At 31.9% G+C, this 17,299-nt stretch overlaps 2 protein-coding genes across 2 annotated transcripts; both read left to right on the forward strand.

Moving 5' to 3' along the window:
* The first annotated feature begins 3,640 nt into the window (after positions 1-3,640).
* LOC139857493 (carbamoyl phosphate synthase small chain, chloroplastic-like) lies at positions 3,641-8,600 on the forward strand. The gene is made up of 11 exons (XM_071846263.1): positions 3,641-3,687; positions 4,085-4,266; positions 5,254-5,374; positions 5,567-5,655; positions 5,746-5,806; positions 5,904-5,971; positions 6,083-6,211; positions 6,609-6,718; positions 6,808-7,155; positions 7,995-8,160; positions 8,309-8,600. The coding sequence occupies exons 2-11, from the start codon at positions 4,128-4,130 to the stop codon at positions 8,356-8,358; spliced, it is 1,281 nt and encodes a 426-aa protein (XP_071702364.1). The 5' UTR covers positions 3,641-3,687; positions 4,085-4,127; the 3' UTR covers positions 8,359-8,600.
* Positions 8,601-9,476: 876 nt separating this feature from the next.
* LOC139857935 (prefoldin subunit 3-like) lies at positions 9,477-14,212 on the forward strand. Its single transcript, XM_071846783.1, has 6 exons — positions 9,477-9,750; positions 9,874-9,931; positions 10,430-10,501; positions 11,677-11,796; positions 11,978-12,079; positions 13,889-14,212. The coding sequence occupies exons 1-6, from the start codon at positions 9,593-9,595 to the stop codon at positions 13,964-13,966; spliced, it is 588 nt and encodes a 195-aa protein (XP_071702884.1). The 5' UTR covers positions 9,477-9,592; the 3' UTR covers positions 13,967-14,212.
* The last annotated feature ends 3,087 nt before the right edge of the window (positions 14,213-17,299 follow it).

A 17,299-nucleotide genomic window follows, 5' to 3' on the forward strand; every position in this document is an offset into this window, starting at 1 on the left:
ATTATTATTATTATTATTATTATTATTATTGTTATCATTATTATTATTACTATTTTTATTTTATTATTATTATTATTATTGATATTATTATCACATCATTATTATTATTAAAGATAAGTATTATTATTATCGTCACTATTAAAGATTATCATTTTTAAAAACTAACATTAGTATTATTATTATTAGAATTATCATTATTTTTATCATTATTATCATTATTATTATTTTTATGATTATAAATATTAATTTTATGAATATTATAATTATTATTATAATTACTATTATTATTATTATAATCTTTAACATTAATATTATTATTAGAATTAATATCATTACTATCATTTTTACTATTACTAGTAACATTTTTATTATTATAAGAACTATATAATTATTTTTACAAAATTACTATTATTATTATTATTATTATTATTATTATTATTATTATTATTATTATTATTATTATTATTATTATTATTATTATTATTATTATTATTATTATTATTTAAACAAACAAATGATATCTATATATTACAAGTATACTAATATTACATAGTAATATGTTTTAAAATATTAACTAATATATTATTATTTATATTAATATAAAATTTATTAAATTATATATATATATATATATATATATATATATATATATATATATATATATATATATATAACACTTGAAATAACAAAAATATTATTAAAATAAATAAGTAATATATTATATAATTTAAAATATATAAAAACTTGTTTGATGGTGATTATATGTGTTAATATATATACTTGATATAGGTTCGTGAATCCGAGGTCAACTTTGCATTGTTCAGTATCATCATATTTTTACTACAAAATATCGTATTGTGAGTTTCATTACTCCCCTTTTAAATGCTTTTGCAATATATATTTTTGGGACTGAGAATACGTGCGCTATTTTTATAACTGTTTTATGAAATAGACACAAGTAATTGAAACTACATTATATGGTTGAATGATCGAAGCCGAATATGCCCATTTTTGCTTGGTAGCCTAAGAATTAGTAAACCGATCTACTAATTGACGCGAATCCTAAAGATATATCTATTGGGCCTAACAAACCCCATCCAAAGTACCGGATGCTTTAGTACTTCGATGTTGTTTTATCATGTCCGATGGATGTCCCGGAATGATAGGGGATATTCTTATATGCATCTTGTTAATGTCGGTTACCAGGTGTTCAATCCATATGAATGATTTTTGTCTCTATGCATGGGACGTATATTTATGAGAAATAAAAATGAAAATCTTGTGGTCTATTAAAATGATGAAAATGATTATTTATGTTAAACTAATGAACTCACCAACCTTTTGGTTGACACTTTAAAGCATGTTTATTCTCAGGTATGAAAGAAATCTTCCGCTGTGCATTTGCTCATTTTAGAGATATTACCTGGAGTCATTCATGACATATTTCAAAAGATGTTGCGTTCGAGTCGTTGAGTTCATCAAGATTATTATTAAGTCAATTATAGTTGGATATATTATGAAAATGGTATGCATGCCGTCAACTTTCGATGAAATGAAAGTTTGTCTTTTAAAAACGAATGCAATGTTTGTAAAATGTATCATATAGAGGTCAAGTACCTCGCGATGTAACCAAATGTAATGTATTCGTCCAGATGGATTAGGACGGGTCTCTACATTCATGTGGATGTGAAATAACACGCGAAAGTAAAATATGCAAAGTGCAAGGATATTTGTGGTTGATTCTTCAATTTTTCATGATCAAATTATAGTTAGACAGGTTATCTATGATGCGTCATTTTGAGTACTCAAGATATTAGGTCTGTATGGCGTCATAAGGCTGTTTGTAATGGTGCAAAGTGACACCGTCACTTGTCCATGTGGCAACGAAGAAATGCCAAATTTTGCGGTAATGGAGTGACACTTTGTGGCGTGTCACTTGTTTATTTATTTTTTTATTAATTTAAAAATATTATTTTTATCCTCTTTTAACACTTAACTTAATTATATTTTAACATATCATCACAATGTTCCTAACTAACATTAAAAAGAAACATCACCACTACTCCACCCAAAAAAGAAACCTGCAAAAAAGCGTAAAAAGGCAAATGACACCACAAAGAAACGCCACAACCGTTACAAATAGTTTAAGAATGAATAAATATTCAACACTTTCCAAGATGGTTGATCTCTATTTTTCTGTCAACGGCAAATTTGTTTTAAAAATATTTCTTCCAACGGAAATTTGTTTTAAAAATATAAAAGTATTATCAACGGCAATTCTTTCAACGGCAATTTATTTAAGAAAACATCTAGCAAGGAGCTACAGAAAATTACAAAGGGTAACTAAGTTAAGAATTCAAGCTTGGAATTTTACCTCCTCTAGATTAGAAAAAAAATAAAGTTTAACCTTATAAAATATACGGAGTAACGCATCTAAGATAATTGCAGGTAAAAACAAAGTCATAATGAGAATGCCAAATGCATCGTATAGCAGTAGCAATAATAACAGGAAGGGAGTTCTTTTTCAGTCTCGAGCCATGCCAAAAATCCATCCAAGAAGGAAGTCTTTACATGTATCTGTTCCAAGTCAATTACACTAGAAAATGCATGTTTGACTCAAAAAGGATAAAGGCTATCATATAAATGAATTGGGCTGATATGGGCTATCATACAAATGAATTGCGCTGACTTGGGCTTTTTATCCAAACAAATATTGGACTTGATTGTTAGTCTGCCTTTTAAAGCTAAAGTCACATTTGGTATTTTGGCTAACAAAATCATTTACGATTGTTGTCCCATTGGCCATTACACGGTTCGTAATATACATCGGGCATAATCAAATACGGAAGAGATAAACAATGAATTAAAGATAAGCGAATAATATATTGATGAATGTCAAGATTACAACTCGTTTCAACAGAGAAACATTGGTTGCATATGGAGATCGAACATGATATCCCTCAAGCTCTGGATTCACCAGATATACGGCTCCCCATAAATAGGTGAAACTCTAAACCTTAAATGACACATGAAACTTGTATTTACAGGTATGCAAACCCATCCGTACGATGGGTCTTGGTTCGTACAGATAAGCCATTCATCTATACGGATGAACATTATGCACCAACAAGTCTTGATTCGTACAAATGATACTGTCATACGTATGAATGAACATTTCATCAGCATAAGCTCATGCAAATGACGGGTTTCACACATTTACAACAAACTAGGTATCTAGCATATATGATAAACATTAATAAAATATTCGTCAGGCAACAACCATGAATTTAAATCTTTCAAAAAATTAAAATTTGATCGAATCGTTATTTGATGTAATTGAAATTCCATTTAAAGACATATACTTATGGAAGAATGAAACTATGGTATTCACGTTTAATTGATAAGGTATGAAACTAAAGTTCATTTTTGTAGTATAACTAAAATTTTACATTCAAAATAACTTACTTGATAGAAAGAATTGAGACTTCATCCAAAAAATGTCAAGTACTTGAATTCATTCATTTTACCATTTGTAGTTATGAAAACATAAAGGTCTGAAAATGACAAGCTTGGAAAGTTATAGGGGGTGATTGTAATTACCACTTTTCTTGCTTCTTCTGGGTTTAAACCCCCTTTTGCACTACTATCTCATCAAAGTCAAAACCCCCAACGGCTGCTGATAGGCCGGTAAGCTCTTCATTTCGTTATTCTATTTATTAAATTTTACGTATTTATTTAATTACATGAATATATTTTATCGAGTCTGTATATGAATTGCGATACATGTGATTTAAGTTTTCATAAGCTGTAAATTATAATTATAATAGCTGTTAGGGTTTTATTTAATTACAGTAGTACTTAAGGTTTTGTATCGTACCTAAAGCTAATACTCAATCAATTTCACGAATTAATTGACTGATTCTAATGTATAAATGTATACCGATAATAACAGTTTATTAATTCATGATTGTTCTGTATATATGTTGTGGATTGCGCCTAGTATTTATACATTTACGAATGAATGTAATCGTGCCATTCAAATTAGGTTCTGATAAAACTGTTATGATTTGGCATTATATTACAGAGAGTGATAAAAAGGCAGGAGCAGGTGAAATATAAAAACAAGAATGGCAATGAAAGCAATGTATCTTTCAGTGACTAATCAGCCTTTACTCTCGAATCCTGCTACTGTAAAGTCGGTGCAAGTTAGATCGTTCTCCGTAAGATGCTCTACTGGTGCTGCCTCTACGGCTTCCGTAGCTTCTGGTACTCTTTTTCAACATATCACTGTTGCTGCTGTTTTTTTTTAATGTTTATGATTTTACATATTTTCAATGCACTATATATTTGGTTTGCTCAATATTCATGTTTTTAAATTTAGGACTACAATTTGGCAATAGATGAGAGTTATGAACCCAATTATTTGTGATTGTAATTGTACACACATTGTTATATTGGATAGATGTTATGGTTGTGATTTATTTTTGTAAGGTGATCGTAATTAGCTCTTAGTGTGAATACTAAATTTGTCTTAAGATTCTTAACTTTCTGGTTCATGCACAGACTGCCATGGATATATTACTATCACAGACAATGTGATCTAAGACGCCTCACAATAAGGTTAAGTGACAGTTGTATCACCAAATGTGTTGACTCAAAGATACATTGTATTACCCATAGACTGAATATTGATAATGTTACTTATACAGATTGCATATATGAAATATCCTAATTTCACTTGGGTAACTAGAAAACGGATAAATATTTTAATCACCACATATAATAAGTAGTGAACAACTGATGTTGAATAATCTGCCTTAAATTATTAAGTAGTACAAATTACAATCACTAGCACACGAATTTGGTTGAGCGTTATATGAGATCCAAATAACGTGAAGTCAACTGGCCCTAGTTTTGTAATTGCCACCATCAACCATTTGATGGCAGGAGTATGGGTGGATCTTCTGTTGTCAGATGCTTAAGTTCTTAAGCCTATTTGTTTGTTATTTGTTGTAAGATGCATTGATAAAACTTAAAACTAAGTTCTTTGAGTTTATTGAATTGAGTAAGTTATTAGTCAGTGTATTTTATACATCGGTGAAGGGTATTTATCATCTTTTATGAAAAAGGTAATTTAGCTTGTAATTTATTTTTATTTGTTACTTTTACCACTCGAACAATCACCTCTTAGGTGTAAAGAACCTCTCAACCTCCCATGTAGAGCTGATGAATATTTTTCTCTATAAAATGTAGCTCCGTGGAAGGTTGCGGATGCTAGACTTGTTCTTGAAGATGGATCCATTTGGAGGGCCAAGTCATTTGGTGCTTCAGGGACTCAAGTTGGCGAAGTTGTATTTAATACTTCATTAACAGGGTGAGATTGAGTAGAGATAGTCAGTTATACGGTTCATTTTGCAACAATTTGCAGTTGTTATCTTGAGCGTGTGCGGATTTTTTCTATCTTACTTATGAATCTGTACAACAAAGATAATAATCATTTGGATGGAACGAAGCATGAGTTTTTTGACCTGACATTACTTGATTGATGATATATGATCTTTCGTAGGTATCAAGAAATTCTTACGGACCCGAGCTATGCAGGCCAATTTGTCCTGATGACTTGCCCACACATCGGCAATACCGGGGTTAATATAGGTAATTAAGTGATACCTCCGTATTAGTCTAGTATTAGTGGTTGTATAAGTTATAATGTTTTTTTATCTTAATGAGATTATATTTTTGCAGATGATGAAGAATCAATTCAGTGTTTTCTTGCTGGTTTAGTTATTAGAAGTTTGAGTATCAGGTACATAATGTTCATGAGATCTTGCTTTATATAGTTTTGTACATATTATTAGTCTAACAGAAAAATCTGACTTTGATTCTTGAAATTTATTCTCCAGCACATCAAACTACAGATGCACAGAATCACTTTCTGACTATTTGTCGAAAAGGAACATCATGGGAATCTGTGAGTTCTTTATCAGTTTTATCTTATATTATAAAGTGTTGCAATTGGGTCCACATACTCAGAATAGCCTTTAATTGTTATTGACTTGTTCTATTGTTTCTTATGTAATAGATGATGTTGACACTCGCGCAATTACTCGTCGTTTACGAAATGATGGAAGCCTGATTGGTGTCTTGAGCACAGAAAAAACTAAAACAGATGAAGAACTTTTGGAGATGTCGCGGACATGGAATATCGTTGGTAAGTGGTCTTTTCTAGAGGTGGCATTATGAGCAGGTTGGGTAAATGGTCAAAACGGGTTTTAAGTCAACATAGATAACCTTTTGGTCCAGATCTGGCCAGGTTGGTTGACCCGCAACACTTTGTCTAAGTTTTTCAAAAGTTGTGGAAACAATTTGCGTGTCAAATATGATTTACATATATCTTATACTTTCAAATAGTAAACATAATTATCTGCTTGGTTGGCTTTTAACCTGCTTCGCACGATTCCCGAAAACCTTTTCTTCTTACCAGTTAGAAACAAAATATAAACCTAAGTCAACAAACTGGTTGAAATTACCATTTGCATCTGATTTGGATAATCTAACCCGTAAATACTGATATACAATGTTGATAAAAACGTGCTCTATGACATCAGGTGTGGATCTAATCTCAAGCGTGTCCTGTAAGCAACCTTATGAATGGGTTGGAAAGACGGGTTCAGAATGGGATTTTAACTCCGGTAGAAGAAATGGCGAGACTTTCCATGTTAGTTTTTCTACATTACATTTGTTTGTTGTTCATAATCTTTAAAATGCTAGTTTTAATTTGTACATCACTTCTCATTTTTAATCAAGGTCATCGCGTATGATTTTGGTATCAAGCACAATATATTGAGGCGATTGGCATCTTATGGCTGTAAAATAACCGTTGTTCCTTCAACATGGCCGGCCTCTGAAACTCTTAAAATGAAACCTGATGGAGTTTTGTTTAGCAATGGCCCTGGTGACCCGTCTGCGGTTCCTTATGCTGTGGAGACGGTTAAAGAAATTATCGGAAAGGTTCCTGTATTTGGAATTTGTATGGGACACCAGTTGCTTGGTCAGGCTTTGGGTGGGAAAACATATAAAATGAAATTTGGTCATCATGGTGGAAATCATCCTGTTCGTAACCTTCGAAATGGCAGTGTTGAGATTAGTGCACAGGTATGTTGAACAATTATTAACTGTTTGAGGTTCCTTTAGGTGATTTTGCACTTTATACAATCTTTTAAATGCGAGCTACTGGTTTTAGCTCTCAAGTTAGAACATGAAAAAGGGATTGATTGTACATCCTGATGTTTTGCACATAATAAAAAATGTTACAAAAAGTTTGTGGGCTAATAGGCTGGGTGGTGAAAACTTGGTTTTTATTGGTACGAGTTGAAGTTGGTTGGGTTGTGGTTGATTCGAGACGTTATTTGTTTTTTTTAACTGAATATACTTATTTCAATAATTATAAGGATTTTGCAAAACCACCTAAAACTCTTGTATATGGCAGCTGGTTACTTACTTTATGATGGCGGTTACCTGATTGTACAAGTGTTTTAAGCATGTTGATTACAGTCCCAAGGGTTTTCGTCAGCAAAATCCTAATTATAATTATAATTACAATGATAAAAAGTTCCTCGAATGCAAACGATTCCAGAGTATAAAAAAATAATCTTTAAGCAATTTTCAACTGGCTTGACCCGTTGACCCATTCATAAGTGAATGGCCCACAATTGCCACACTTGACTAGTTGATCCAAGGGTTAATTTTATGTTTTCAACCACCTTTTAATGGTAATTATGTGCAAGTTAAATGATGGATTAGGGTTCTAATCTAAATACATAAAAGTAGGATTTATTCTCCATTCAGCAATCTTGGCCAGTTCTTCTTGGTCAACATACTCTTTAAATTACAGTCTGGTAGATTGACTGATATCCACTGTTACAATTTCATGCGTATCGTATGATTCTGAAATGCATGTATTTACAATAATAAATTATCCTTATATGTCGCAGAATCACAATTATGCCGTTGACCCGGAGTCACTTCCCAATGGGGTAGAAGTAACTCACGTGAATCTGAATGACGGAAGCTGCGCAGGTCTTGCGTTCCCTCAACGAAAGCTCATGTCTCTTCAGTACCATCCTGAAGCCTCTCCTGGACCTCATGATTCAGATCTTGGTAATTACACTAAATATCGTATTCTTTTATTTTGTTTATAATTTTTGTTAACTTACATATTGCACGTGGTTCAGTAATCATCCCATCACATATTTTTGGTTACAGTAATAGTTATCTTTCTAATATCTGTGTTTTATGTTGGTTGCAGTATTTCATCAATTTATGGAGCTAATGAGCAAAGAAAAGCAAAGTGCATGAGTTGACGATGCAAATCTTGATAATGAGTGAAGAGAGAAATAAACTTGTACCCGAACCAGGTCAAACAACTAGAAGTGTGTCATGGCTGGCTATGTTAGAGCATAATTGGCGAATACATTGTAAGACATTGTACGAGTTATGTGGTTTTTATCCTGAGAATAATTTGTATGATATGGTTTTGTTTAAAATATCTTTCTTCATAATCATCTTAATTAATCCGTTAGGCGGATGATTTGATATAATCTGCTCTTTTTATTGATGGGAAATGTGATTTTTAGTAAGAGATACAAAGATAATTTGTGATGTTTGTTAAATATGTAATTCAGCATTAAGTATGTTAAAGACTTAAAGTTGAAAACAAAAATTTACATAATACAACAATAATAGTCAAATTTGGGAGTGTGAAAAAATGGTAAGATAGTAGTTGCCCTTTGCCAATAACGTACTTTAAACAAACTAGGAAGTGGCCAGTTGGCCCACTTCGTTAGGCCGGAAAATTTGAATCGAAAAAACTAAGTTATGTAAAAAAAAAGGTACTGTAGCGGGGTACTATTCATAGCTGGTGGCTAATATACTTATTAGAAATAAATTTTTATCCTTATTACTAGTATTGAACATCATTTTTAATTTATCATCTAAGGAAGTATCTACAATTCTACATACAAAAATCAACTAAATCATTTCTCTCTATTTTTTATAATTATTATTTTTAATCATTTGAATTAATAACTTCTAGTTAAACATGTAAGGTAAAATTGATAATTTATACTACATTATAACTATATTTAATTTATTAATGTACTACTATGAACTTAATAGAAATAAAAAAATTTAGAAGAGCTTTTATTACGTAAGTTACTCTCTCATTTGAATTATCACATATAATTATATTATATTATTTTATATGTCACGAAAAAAATTTAAATATGAAATAACTCCTAAACATCATTTAACTATTTTTTACATTTATTATTGTAATTTATTTAATTTAATTATTAATAAATAATTATTAAACATGTCTGGTAAAATGAGAATTTTATATTGCTGTATTCAATTGCTTAAAAATACAAATTTATTTATTATGGAGTATGTTATGTTATGCGAAGAGGCTACAATTACAAAAAATATTTGTATTTGTATGAGGCAATATAAATAGGTAGACAAGAAGTCCGAACTCCGAACTATTTGATCAACCAAAAGAAGCAGCCTGTGTTGGATCAAATCGAAGACAACAATGGCGGCTACAGCATCATCGACGGTAACTACAGCCGGTGGCGAAGTGGCGGTGGAACGGCGAGGAATACCGGGAGCATCATTTGTAAAAGATGTAGAAGCTTATTTGAATCAATTAGGTCTTGATGTTAACTCTACCCTCGCTTTTCTTCAAGAAAGGTCTTTTAATTTCATTCTTCTTCTTTTGCCTCCCTTCAAATTTTAGTGTAATTTCTATTGAATCAGTAGCTGCTGTATTAGGGTTTATATATAATGGCTGTATGTATGTATATGTATGTGCAGGCTTCAGCAATACAAAGTGGTTGAGATGAAACTTCTTGCTCAACAAAGAGATCTTCAGGTACTATTCGATCATATCTGATGAATTATAATAAAATTGACATTGAGAAGAGGAAATAGTAATGTACTAATTGTTGAGATTAATGAAACATGTAAAATTCGTATTACTGTGAGTAGAAGATTAATTTTATTAAGTGATGATTCAAGTAATGTTGTAACATCTGTTAGGTACAGGTTACATTCTTTATTTCCCGAATTACGTTCCACATAAAGTCTATGATAATAATTGATAACCCTAGAGTTGTAAATAATTATGAGACATTCATTGGAAATTCAAAGTCGAACAAGTGTCTTTTAACTCTTGACGTCTTGATTAGCTCGATCAGCAACTCAATGTTTTCATATTTGAAACCAATATACGTGTTTGTGGAAGATGACATCGAAAGGAAAACGTGTAGATATGCTTGATTTGATTACATCTTTCAAAACATAGTTTTAACGTTAGTGTTTCTCATCTTTTACACCATTACGAAACTAAATTTTTGCATTTTCTTACCAGGCGAAGATTCCTGATATCGAGAAGTGCTTAGATGTTGTTGCAACTTTACAAGCTAAGAAGGACAGTAATGAGGTTTGTTTCCTTTTCATTTAATCTAGACTGAATTTTGGCTTTTATAGTCGATGGCTTTTGAGAAATGATTATTTCCGTGGCTTGTGTTGTGAATATTTTGATGTTACTCGCCAGTTTCTGAATATACTGGTGTCTGTTTGCTTGGTCAAGTTGTTTATGTTTCTAACTTTAATAAAAATGCTTCCTTCAACAAATTTCTGAATCCTGATTTTGACTTGTGAATGAGAGTTCAGATGTATATTATATTAATATTGATTATGCCAGAGATACAACCTATATGATGCACAGTGCTAAGTGAACCGTATTTCGTTTATTATATGGTCATCTTTTTTCTATGTGTGCAGAATACTTTGGTTTTACTGAATGCAACTCTCCCTGTGATGCTTAATTGAAATAACAGATCTATTTTCCGAAATCAAGAATAATCAACTGTTCCTAATCCATATATGGTATAAATTCCCGACTATGAATCCTAATAAAAAACTACTCAATATTTGTTGTGATCCTAGTCTTAACATATTAGGTTAATAATACCACATATCAGATTAAATTAGTAAATGTGATATCCAATTAAATATTATGTTGCGAATTTCACGAGACACGAGATCGCTTCTTTGAGTTGATATCAGTATATTTCAAGAGCCTTTGTGGTGATTGGTTAAGAGCATAATGTATCAAATTCCACAAAATCGGGTCAGTTTTCATTCTACGAGACAAGTAAACATGCTCAAGATCCAGTCTTCTGAGATGACATCCTTCTTGGCTTCCCAGAAATACATATATATCATATGATTTTTGTTGTGAATATTCATATGATTACACTAACTCACGAAAGCACAAGCATGATATGATTTGTGTTTTAATTTATATTTATCATACATATTGCATATTTGAATGTATCTTTATATGCGCACATACTTGCATATATAAGTTTACCTTGTATCCCTAGTTGTAATTGTTTTTATATCTCTATCCTTGCAACATTTCATGTTGCTTGCTCTCTTCATGTCTAAAACATATTACTTCATTAGTATTTCTATGGACTCATAGTATGCTAATAAAAGTCCATTGCAGCATAATGCACATAATAAACGATACGATCAGTGTTTGTGTGAACAATCTGCTACCCTTAATATAATTTGAGCATAATATATGGACACCTGTTTTTTTTAAAGGCGTTGCTTACAGATTTCGAATTATCTGAAGGCATCTATTCCCGGGCTCGAATTGAAAATACAGACTCCGTGTGCTTATGGTTGGGAGCAAATGTAATGCTTGAGTACTCTTGTGAAGAGGTACATATATATGTGTGGAATCTTTTTTTTATGTCAAGCTTTAGAGGTGGATAAATGGGTGGTTTTGGAAACCTGTCAAAATGGGTTGAATTGGGCTGTAATGGGTTGAAATAGCCACCTCTTTTGTAAACTTTTTTACATTTTGGTAAAAACTTTCAACTTTGAACTTGAAAACATGCAGGCTACATCTCTGCTGCAGAGCAACTTGGAAAATGCGAAAGCCAGTCTAGAAGTTCTGGTTGCCGATTTACAGTTCTTACGAGATCAGGTTACCATTACCCAGGTACGAATATCATTAGGTTTCTATGAATATTATGTCATATGAAGAAATCAATTGGGGTTAAATTGTAAGTACTAATCTTGTTCGCACATTATTGGCATCACAATATTAAATGTTGTACTGGTAAAAATTAAAAGTTGACATACTCTTCTCTTACACATTTTTACAAATTTCACTACCAAAGTTTTCAATTTGTAGTACTGAAGATACCTCCAATTGTATATTTTAACATTCTTAACATTGATTAACAAGGTTAAGAAGTGAGTAACTTTTGGAAACATTTTTTTTGGCTCATTTTTATGCTAATTAGTCATCATTTTTATGAAATTAATATAATTTCATCGGGTGAATACCCATTACCCAAAAATATATATATATATATATATATATATATATATATATATATATATATATATATATAGGGGCAGGATCAATGGGGAAGTAATCAATCGGGGGGAAGCAAAATTTTTTTTTTTTTTCGTTTTTTTTGAAATTTTTTTTTTCCGGCATCAAGATCACACGAAAATATGAACATTTAGAAGAGATACTTCGTGATGAATGTTATTATTTAGGTGGGAAAACGATCGACAAAAATAACATTCAAGATAATATTGTTCGTGAAGAATATGAACGTTTTTTTTCTTCATGTTTTGTGAAGTAAAATTTAGCCCGATTTAGAATTTAGGGTTTAGGGTTTGGTGTTTTTGGGCTTATTCCATAAGCCCAAAACACCAAACCTAAACCCTAATCCCTAAACCCTAAACTCTAAACCGTTCGTGTTAAAAACTCAATCTAAATCCTAAATCTAAACCCTAAATCTAAACCCTAAACCCTAAATTTCTAAACCCTAATATCTAAACCCTATAAACCCTAATATTTAAACCCTAATATCTAAACCCCAATAGCTAAAACCTCAAAATACGCTCGAAAAACACGATAATTGTTATATATTACTTTTTCGAGCGTTTTCCTGCCAAAATAAAAACATGTATCACAAAGTGTCTCTACTAAAAGTTCATATTTTCATCTCATCTATAATGTTCGTGAACAAAGTTTTTTCAAAAAACGAAAAAAAAAAAAAGTTTTTGCTTCCCCCCGCTTCCCCCCGAATGGTTACTTCCCTCTTGATCCTACCAATATATATATATATATATATATATATATATATATATATATATATATATATATATATATATATATATATATATATACAGTTAATACAAATCAGTTATTTTGGACCAAAAATGTTGAGTGACATCTTTTTCATGCGCTTTAACTTGCATGATTAGTCACATATTGATCATCTAAATACAATTTTGTGAACAAAGGGTCATTGGCCTGGCGGTATTGAGGTGCCCCGCTGACCTTGAGGTCATGGATTCAAGTCTTGGTGTGGACATTATGTACATATTTGTGTTAAAAATCATGTTGGGTGTATGTGTTTGCCTTCCTAAAAAAATACAATTTTGTGCTTATTATTCCTAAGAACAGTGGCTTCTTTGCAAATAATATATACACACACGCAGAGACATAAAAACTTTAAGTACGAATTCTTGAAAAGTTAGTTACTCCAACACATTCGTTCTGTTCCTAAAATACTTTCTTAATATTCATTTTCTGTGTCCGGTGCCAATTTTTATCTCACGTCAATCCGATGAGCCTCACAATAGCATGCTTGTGATTCTTCATACCACACTATTTATGACCCACAAACTATAATGTTCAATGACAAACAAATACAGCCAATTCACTCATTCTTATCTAGATAAGTAACATAGCTTAATCATATTGCCAATTTTATCTGTATATTAGGTTACAATCGCTCGAGTTTACAATTGGGATGTCCATCAACGAAGAGTTAGGCAAGCATCTTCTCCCCAAGATTCATGAGAAAATTATACGATCGGTGTGCAAATTTGTGTTGCATTTGAGGTTGTTATCCAGATTAGTTGAATTACGTCCCTTAGATTTTCTGCATTTCCAAAGAAATTGTAGTGAATTTTGATCTCATGTTAGCTTCTTGGTTTGTTATCATGCATCCATTATGTAACATAAATCTGATTAATTGCGTCGTTGAACTGCTAGAACTTAGTCCCAACGCAACACTAAATTCATGATGCACATGAAACTTTTTAATTGTTTGTTGATTGTCTTATTGGGTTTATTATCCGTTGGGCGGTGACTCAATTTACTCTAGAGTTGTGGAAAAATTGTCTACATTCACATGCATTTATGTGATTGTTATTGTTTGTGGAGTACAAATTATTATGTATTAAGTGATGCCAAAACTTGTCGTTATCATTTTTCTTATTTTAAAAGAATTTGAGATACCAAAAACGTAAATAGATGTAATACTGAAAACGTAAATAAACGGGAGTGACGTCGACGATGACCCATTTGACCTGTTTCGTTCGTAGCAAATTCTCAGTATGAAATTTTTAATAAATCAATGATTGATCTTACATGTATATGAGTTAAAATCTTGAAATTGTCGTCAGGTAAGTAAAAAATAGGGTTAAAGCCATAAATAAGCCATATACTTTCATTTTTGTCTCAATTTAGGCTATATACTCCAAAAAATATCAATATAGGTTATATACTCTTAAAAGTTGTATCGATGTACACAAATTTAACAAGTTACCTGCTGAACCGGTAAAGTTAATTATTTAACATTTTTTTTTTACATTTTATATGGCTACAAATATGTCATATACTTTCAGTTTTGTTCCGATGTAGGCTATATACTTTCAGTTTTGTTCTGATGTAGGCTATATACTTTCAGTTTTGTTCCGATGTATCACCAACGTCATTCTCCACGTAGGATGCCACGTCATCGTTTAGTTGTTTATCAGGATAATAAGTTTTGTTCGTTCATACTAGTACACTTTATGAAAGTATATAGCCTACATTGGTATTTTTCGGGGTATATAGCCTACATTGGGAAAAAATGAAAGTATATGGCCTATTTGTGACTTTAACTCTAAAAAAAATAAATTAATATTTTGGACCTGCTTTGTTTAAAGGTTTTTGATAGCTTGAAAAGCACTAAGCAAGACCAATTTGAACTCCGTCACTATTTTAATACTAGTAGATATAGATATAGTCAACTGTATAGATAGAATGTTACCATTTTACAAAAGAATTCTTTTACATGTATCTCAATAGTTTGACTCTGGATATGTTTGTATTAGACTACTTTTATGGTTTTTGTCAAAAGTAGAACTTCATTATCTTCAGCTGACTGATTCAAAAGCAGCAGTTTTTTGTTTGTTTATTTCCAACTTTGACTTTAGGCTTATGACTCCTCAGCTACCCCCTACCTATGACCCCATGTTGTTGTCATGTTCCACAAGTCCGTGGTTGTATTTGGTCTCTGGAGTAAGATGGAGACTGATGTTTGTTTCCATTTTGGGGATTTGATATTTCAATAGTAATTCATGAAAACTATACGTATACTTATGTTTCTTGCCTTTCATAAAAATAAAATAAAACTAGGAAAAACATGTATATCTGACAAACTTTAAATGCAGCCTTGTTGTTAAGACTTATGAGCATCGGCGTGTTAGCTTAGACTCTTTGTTTAGTTTTAGGGTTCGTTTACTGCTTCCGAGCCTTGTTTTGCATTTGGTTCGATTGTTTTTTGTTCGTCTTTTTTCATCGATTGACGAAAAGACTTTGTTATATGTTATCTTTGTTTAGCCAAAAAAAGAGCATTGGCGTGTTATGGACATGGTGAGGGTTAGCATCATGTTTTCGCTAACGTTGTTTTGCGGCCAGATCAATTAGATTTACCTCTCACGTGTTGAGCATAAGACTTTCTGGCATGAGCCGGTTAAAGTTTTGGGATCTAAACCTTTTTAATTATATTTCCTTTCTTGAATAGCAGAGTAGTAATCTGGGCTACAGGCTAGAACAAAAGATATTTTGGGTTTAAATTTGTGTACTGTACTTGGCATCAGCAAATTTTATAGAATGACACCCTTGGAATCAGTAATGAATGATGAGTTTTGAAGCTATGAAATGATGACTGATTTTTGTAGGGCAGAAGCCCTGATATAGCTATAGACTCGTGCACTTGGCATTTATGAGAGATGATATATACTAGCCCCTCATATTTTTTCAGAAAATGTTTTCAACCTTATATGAATTGAAAAATATGTTGGGGCTAATCGGATCTTTAGATCAAAGTTTCTAGCGAATCGTTAACTATCGTATATTTTAGTCGAACCGATCAAGATATGATGGATTAGATCGATGTCTAGAGTTGTTTATTCGACTTGTGGGTTTTCTGGATGATCTTGTATGAGAGAAAACAACTAGGGACTAGACAAGACGATTAATCCTAAATTTGAAGCCTTTGCCACCTTATGCTGCCCAGGTTGACTTTCGTGCGACAGACTCTTCTGTCGTACGAAAGTAGTCTTTCGTGCAATATATACTCGTCTGTCATGCTATATGTCTTTTCTGAATTGAACTTGCATCGGTTGATATAAACTAAGGACTCAAATATGCATCAACAAAATAGTAATTAACTGATTAGAGTTATCAACTATAGGTGCAAATCTTATTATAAGTGTATCATGTTTTTATCTAAACTATCTTCTGTATTTAGTGTGTTTGACACGAACACATTTGAGCTGAGATTGGAGCTGAAGCCAAGCCATTTGTTACTAGTAACTTTATCATACGTATCAGAGTAACCAACAATAATAATAGAATGTTGTCACTAGTACATTTCAAGGAGGTAGGAATGAGTCCTAGACCTTAAGTAATTGAGCAAATATGTATGATACATAAAAATAATTTAGATAGAACATAACACAAAGTAAGATTGAGTTGGTTTAGAGCATATGGAGTCGTAAGCGTTTTCTATCAGTCGAGAACCAACGTTTCTCACTATGCATCAGCGTTTCTCACAGTGTTAGCCTTGGAACATTGAAATTTCTTATTTTCTTTCATTTTTTTTCCCTGTTGATTAAAAATAAATTTGTAGGTCTATTCTAACTTAAGGACACTGCACAAAACACATACATTCACCTTTTTACGTTCGTAAAGCACAAGAAACATTCTTGTCACCACTCTTCATGCTTTTAGACTATTGTCAACGAGCCTCGCCCTGAGCTTGTCATCCAGCTCGCCCTCGAGGGCGCCGTTAGCAATGGTATTGCATAGCCTCGCACACGAATAGCAACATCAGTCTCGCCTTCCTTTATTTCATTGTAT

This window comes from Rutidosis leptorrhynchoides, chromosome 7, assembly GCF_046630445.1.
Source record: "Rutidosis leptorrhynchoides isolate AG116_Rl617_1_P2 chromosome 7, CSIRO_AGI_Rlap_v1, whole genome shotgun sequence".
NCBI classification, from domain to species: Eukaryota; Viridiplantae; Streptophyta; class Magnoliopsida; order Asterales; family Asteraceae; genus Rutidosis; species Rutidosis leptorrhynchoides.

Excerpts from the sequence above, each read along its gene's own strand:
- LOC139857935 (XM_071846783.1), top strand. The coding sequence starts at position 9,593 with ATGGCGGCTACAGCATCATCGACGGTAACTACAGCCGGTGGCGAAGTG. Across the intron at positions 10,502-11,676 it reads CTAAGAAGGACAGTAATGAG|GCGTTGCTTACAGATTTCGA; the intron begins GTTTGTTTCCTT and ends TTTTTTTTAAAG. Across the intron at positions 11,797-11,977 it reads TTGAGTACTCTTGTGAAGAG|GCTACATCTCTGCTGCAGAG; the intron begins GTACATATATAT and ends GAAAACATGCAG.
- LOC139857493 (XM_071846263.1), top strand. The coding sequence starts at position 4,128 with ATGGCAATGAAAGCAATGTATCTTTCAGTGACTAATCAGCCTTTACTC. Across the intron at positions 5,807-5,903 it reads ATTAGAAGTTTGAGTATCAG|CACATCAAACTACAGATGCA; the intron begins GTACATAATGTT and ends TTTATTCTCCAG. Across the intron at positions 7,156-7,994 it reads GTGTTGAGATTAGTGCACAG|AATCACAATTATGCCGTTGA; the intron begins GTATGTTGAACA and ends TATATGTCGCAG.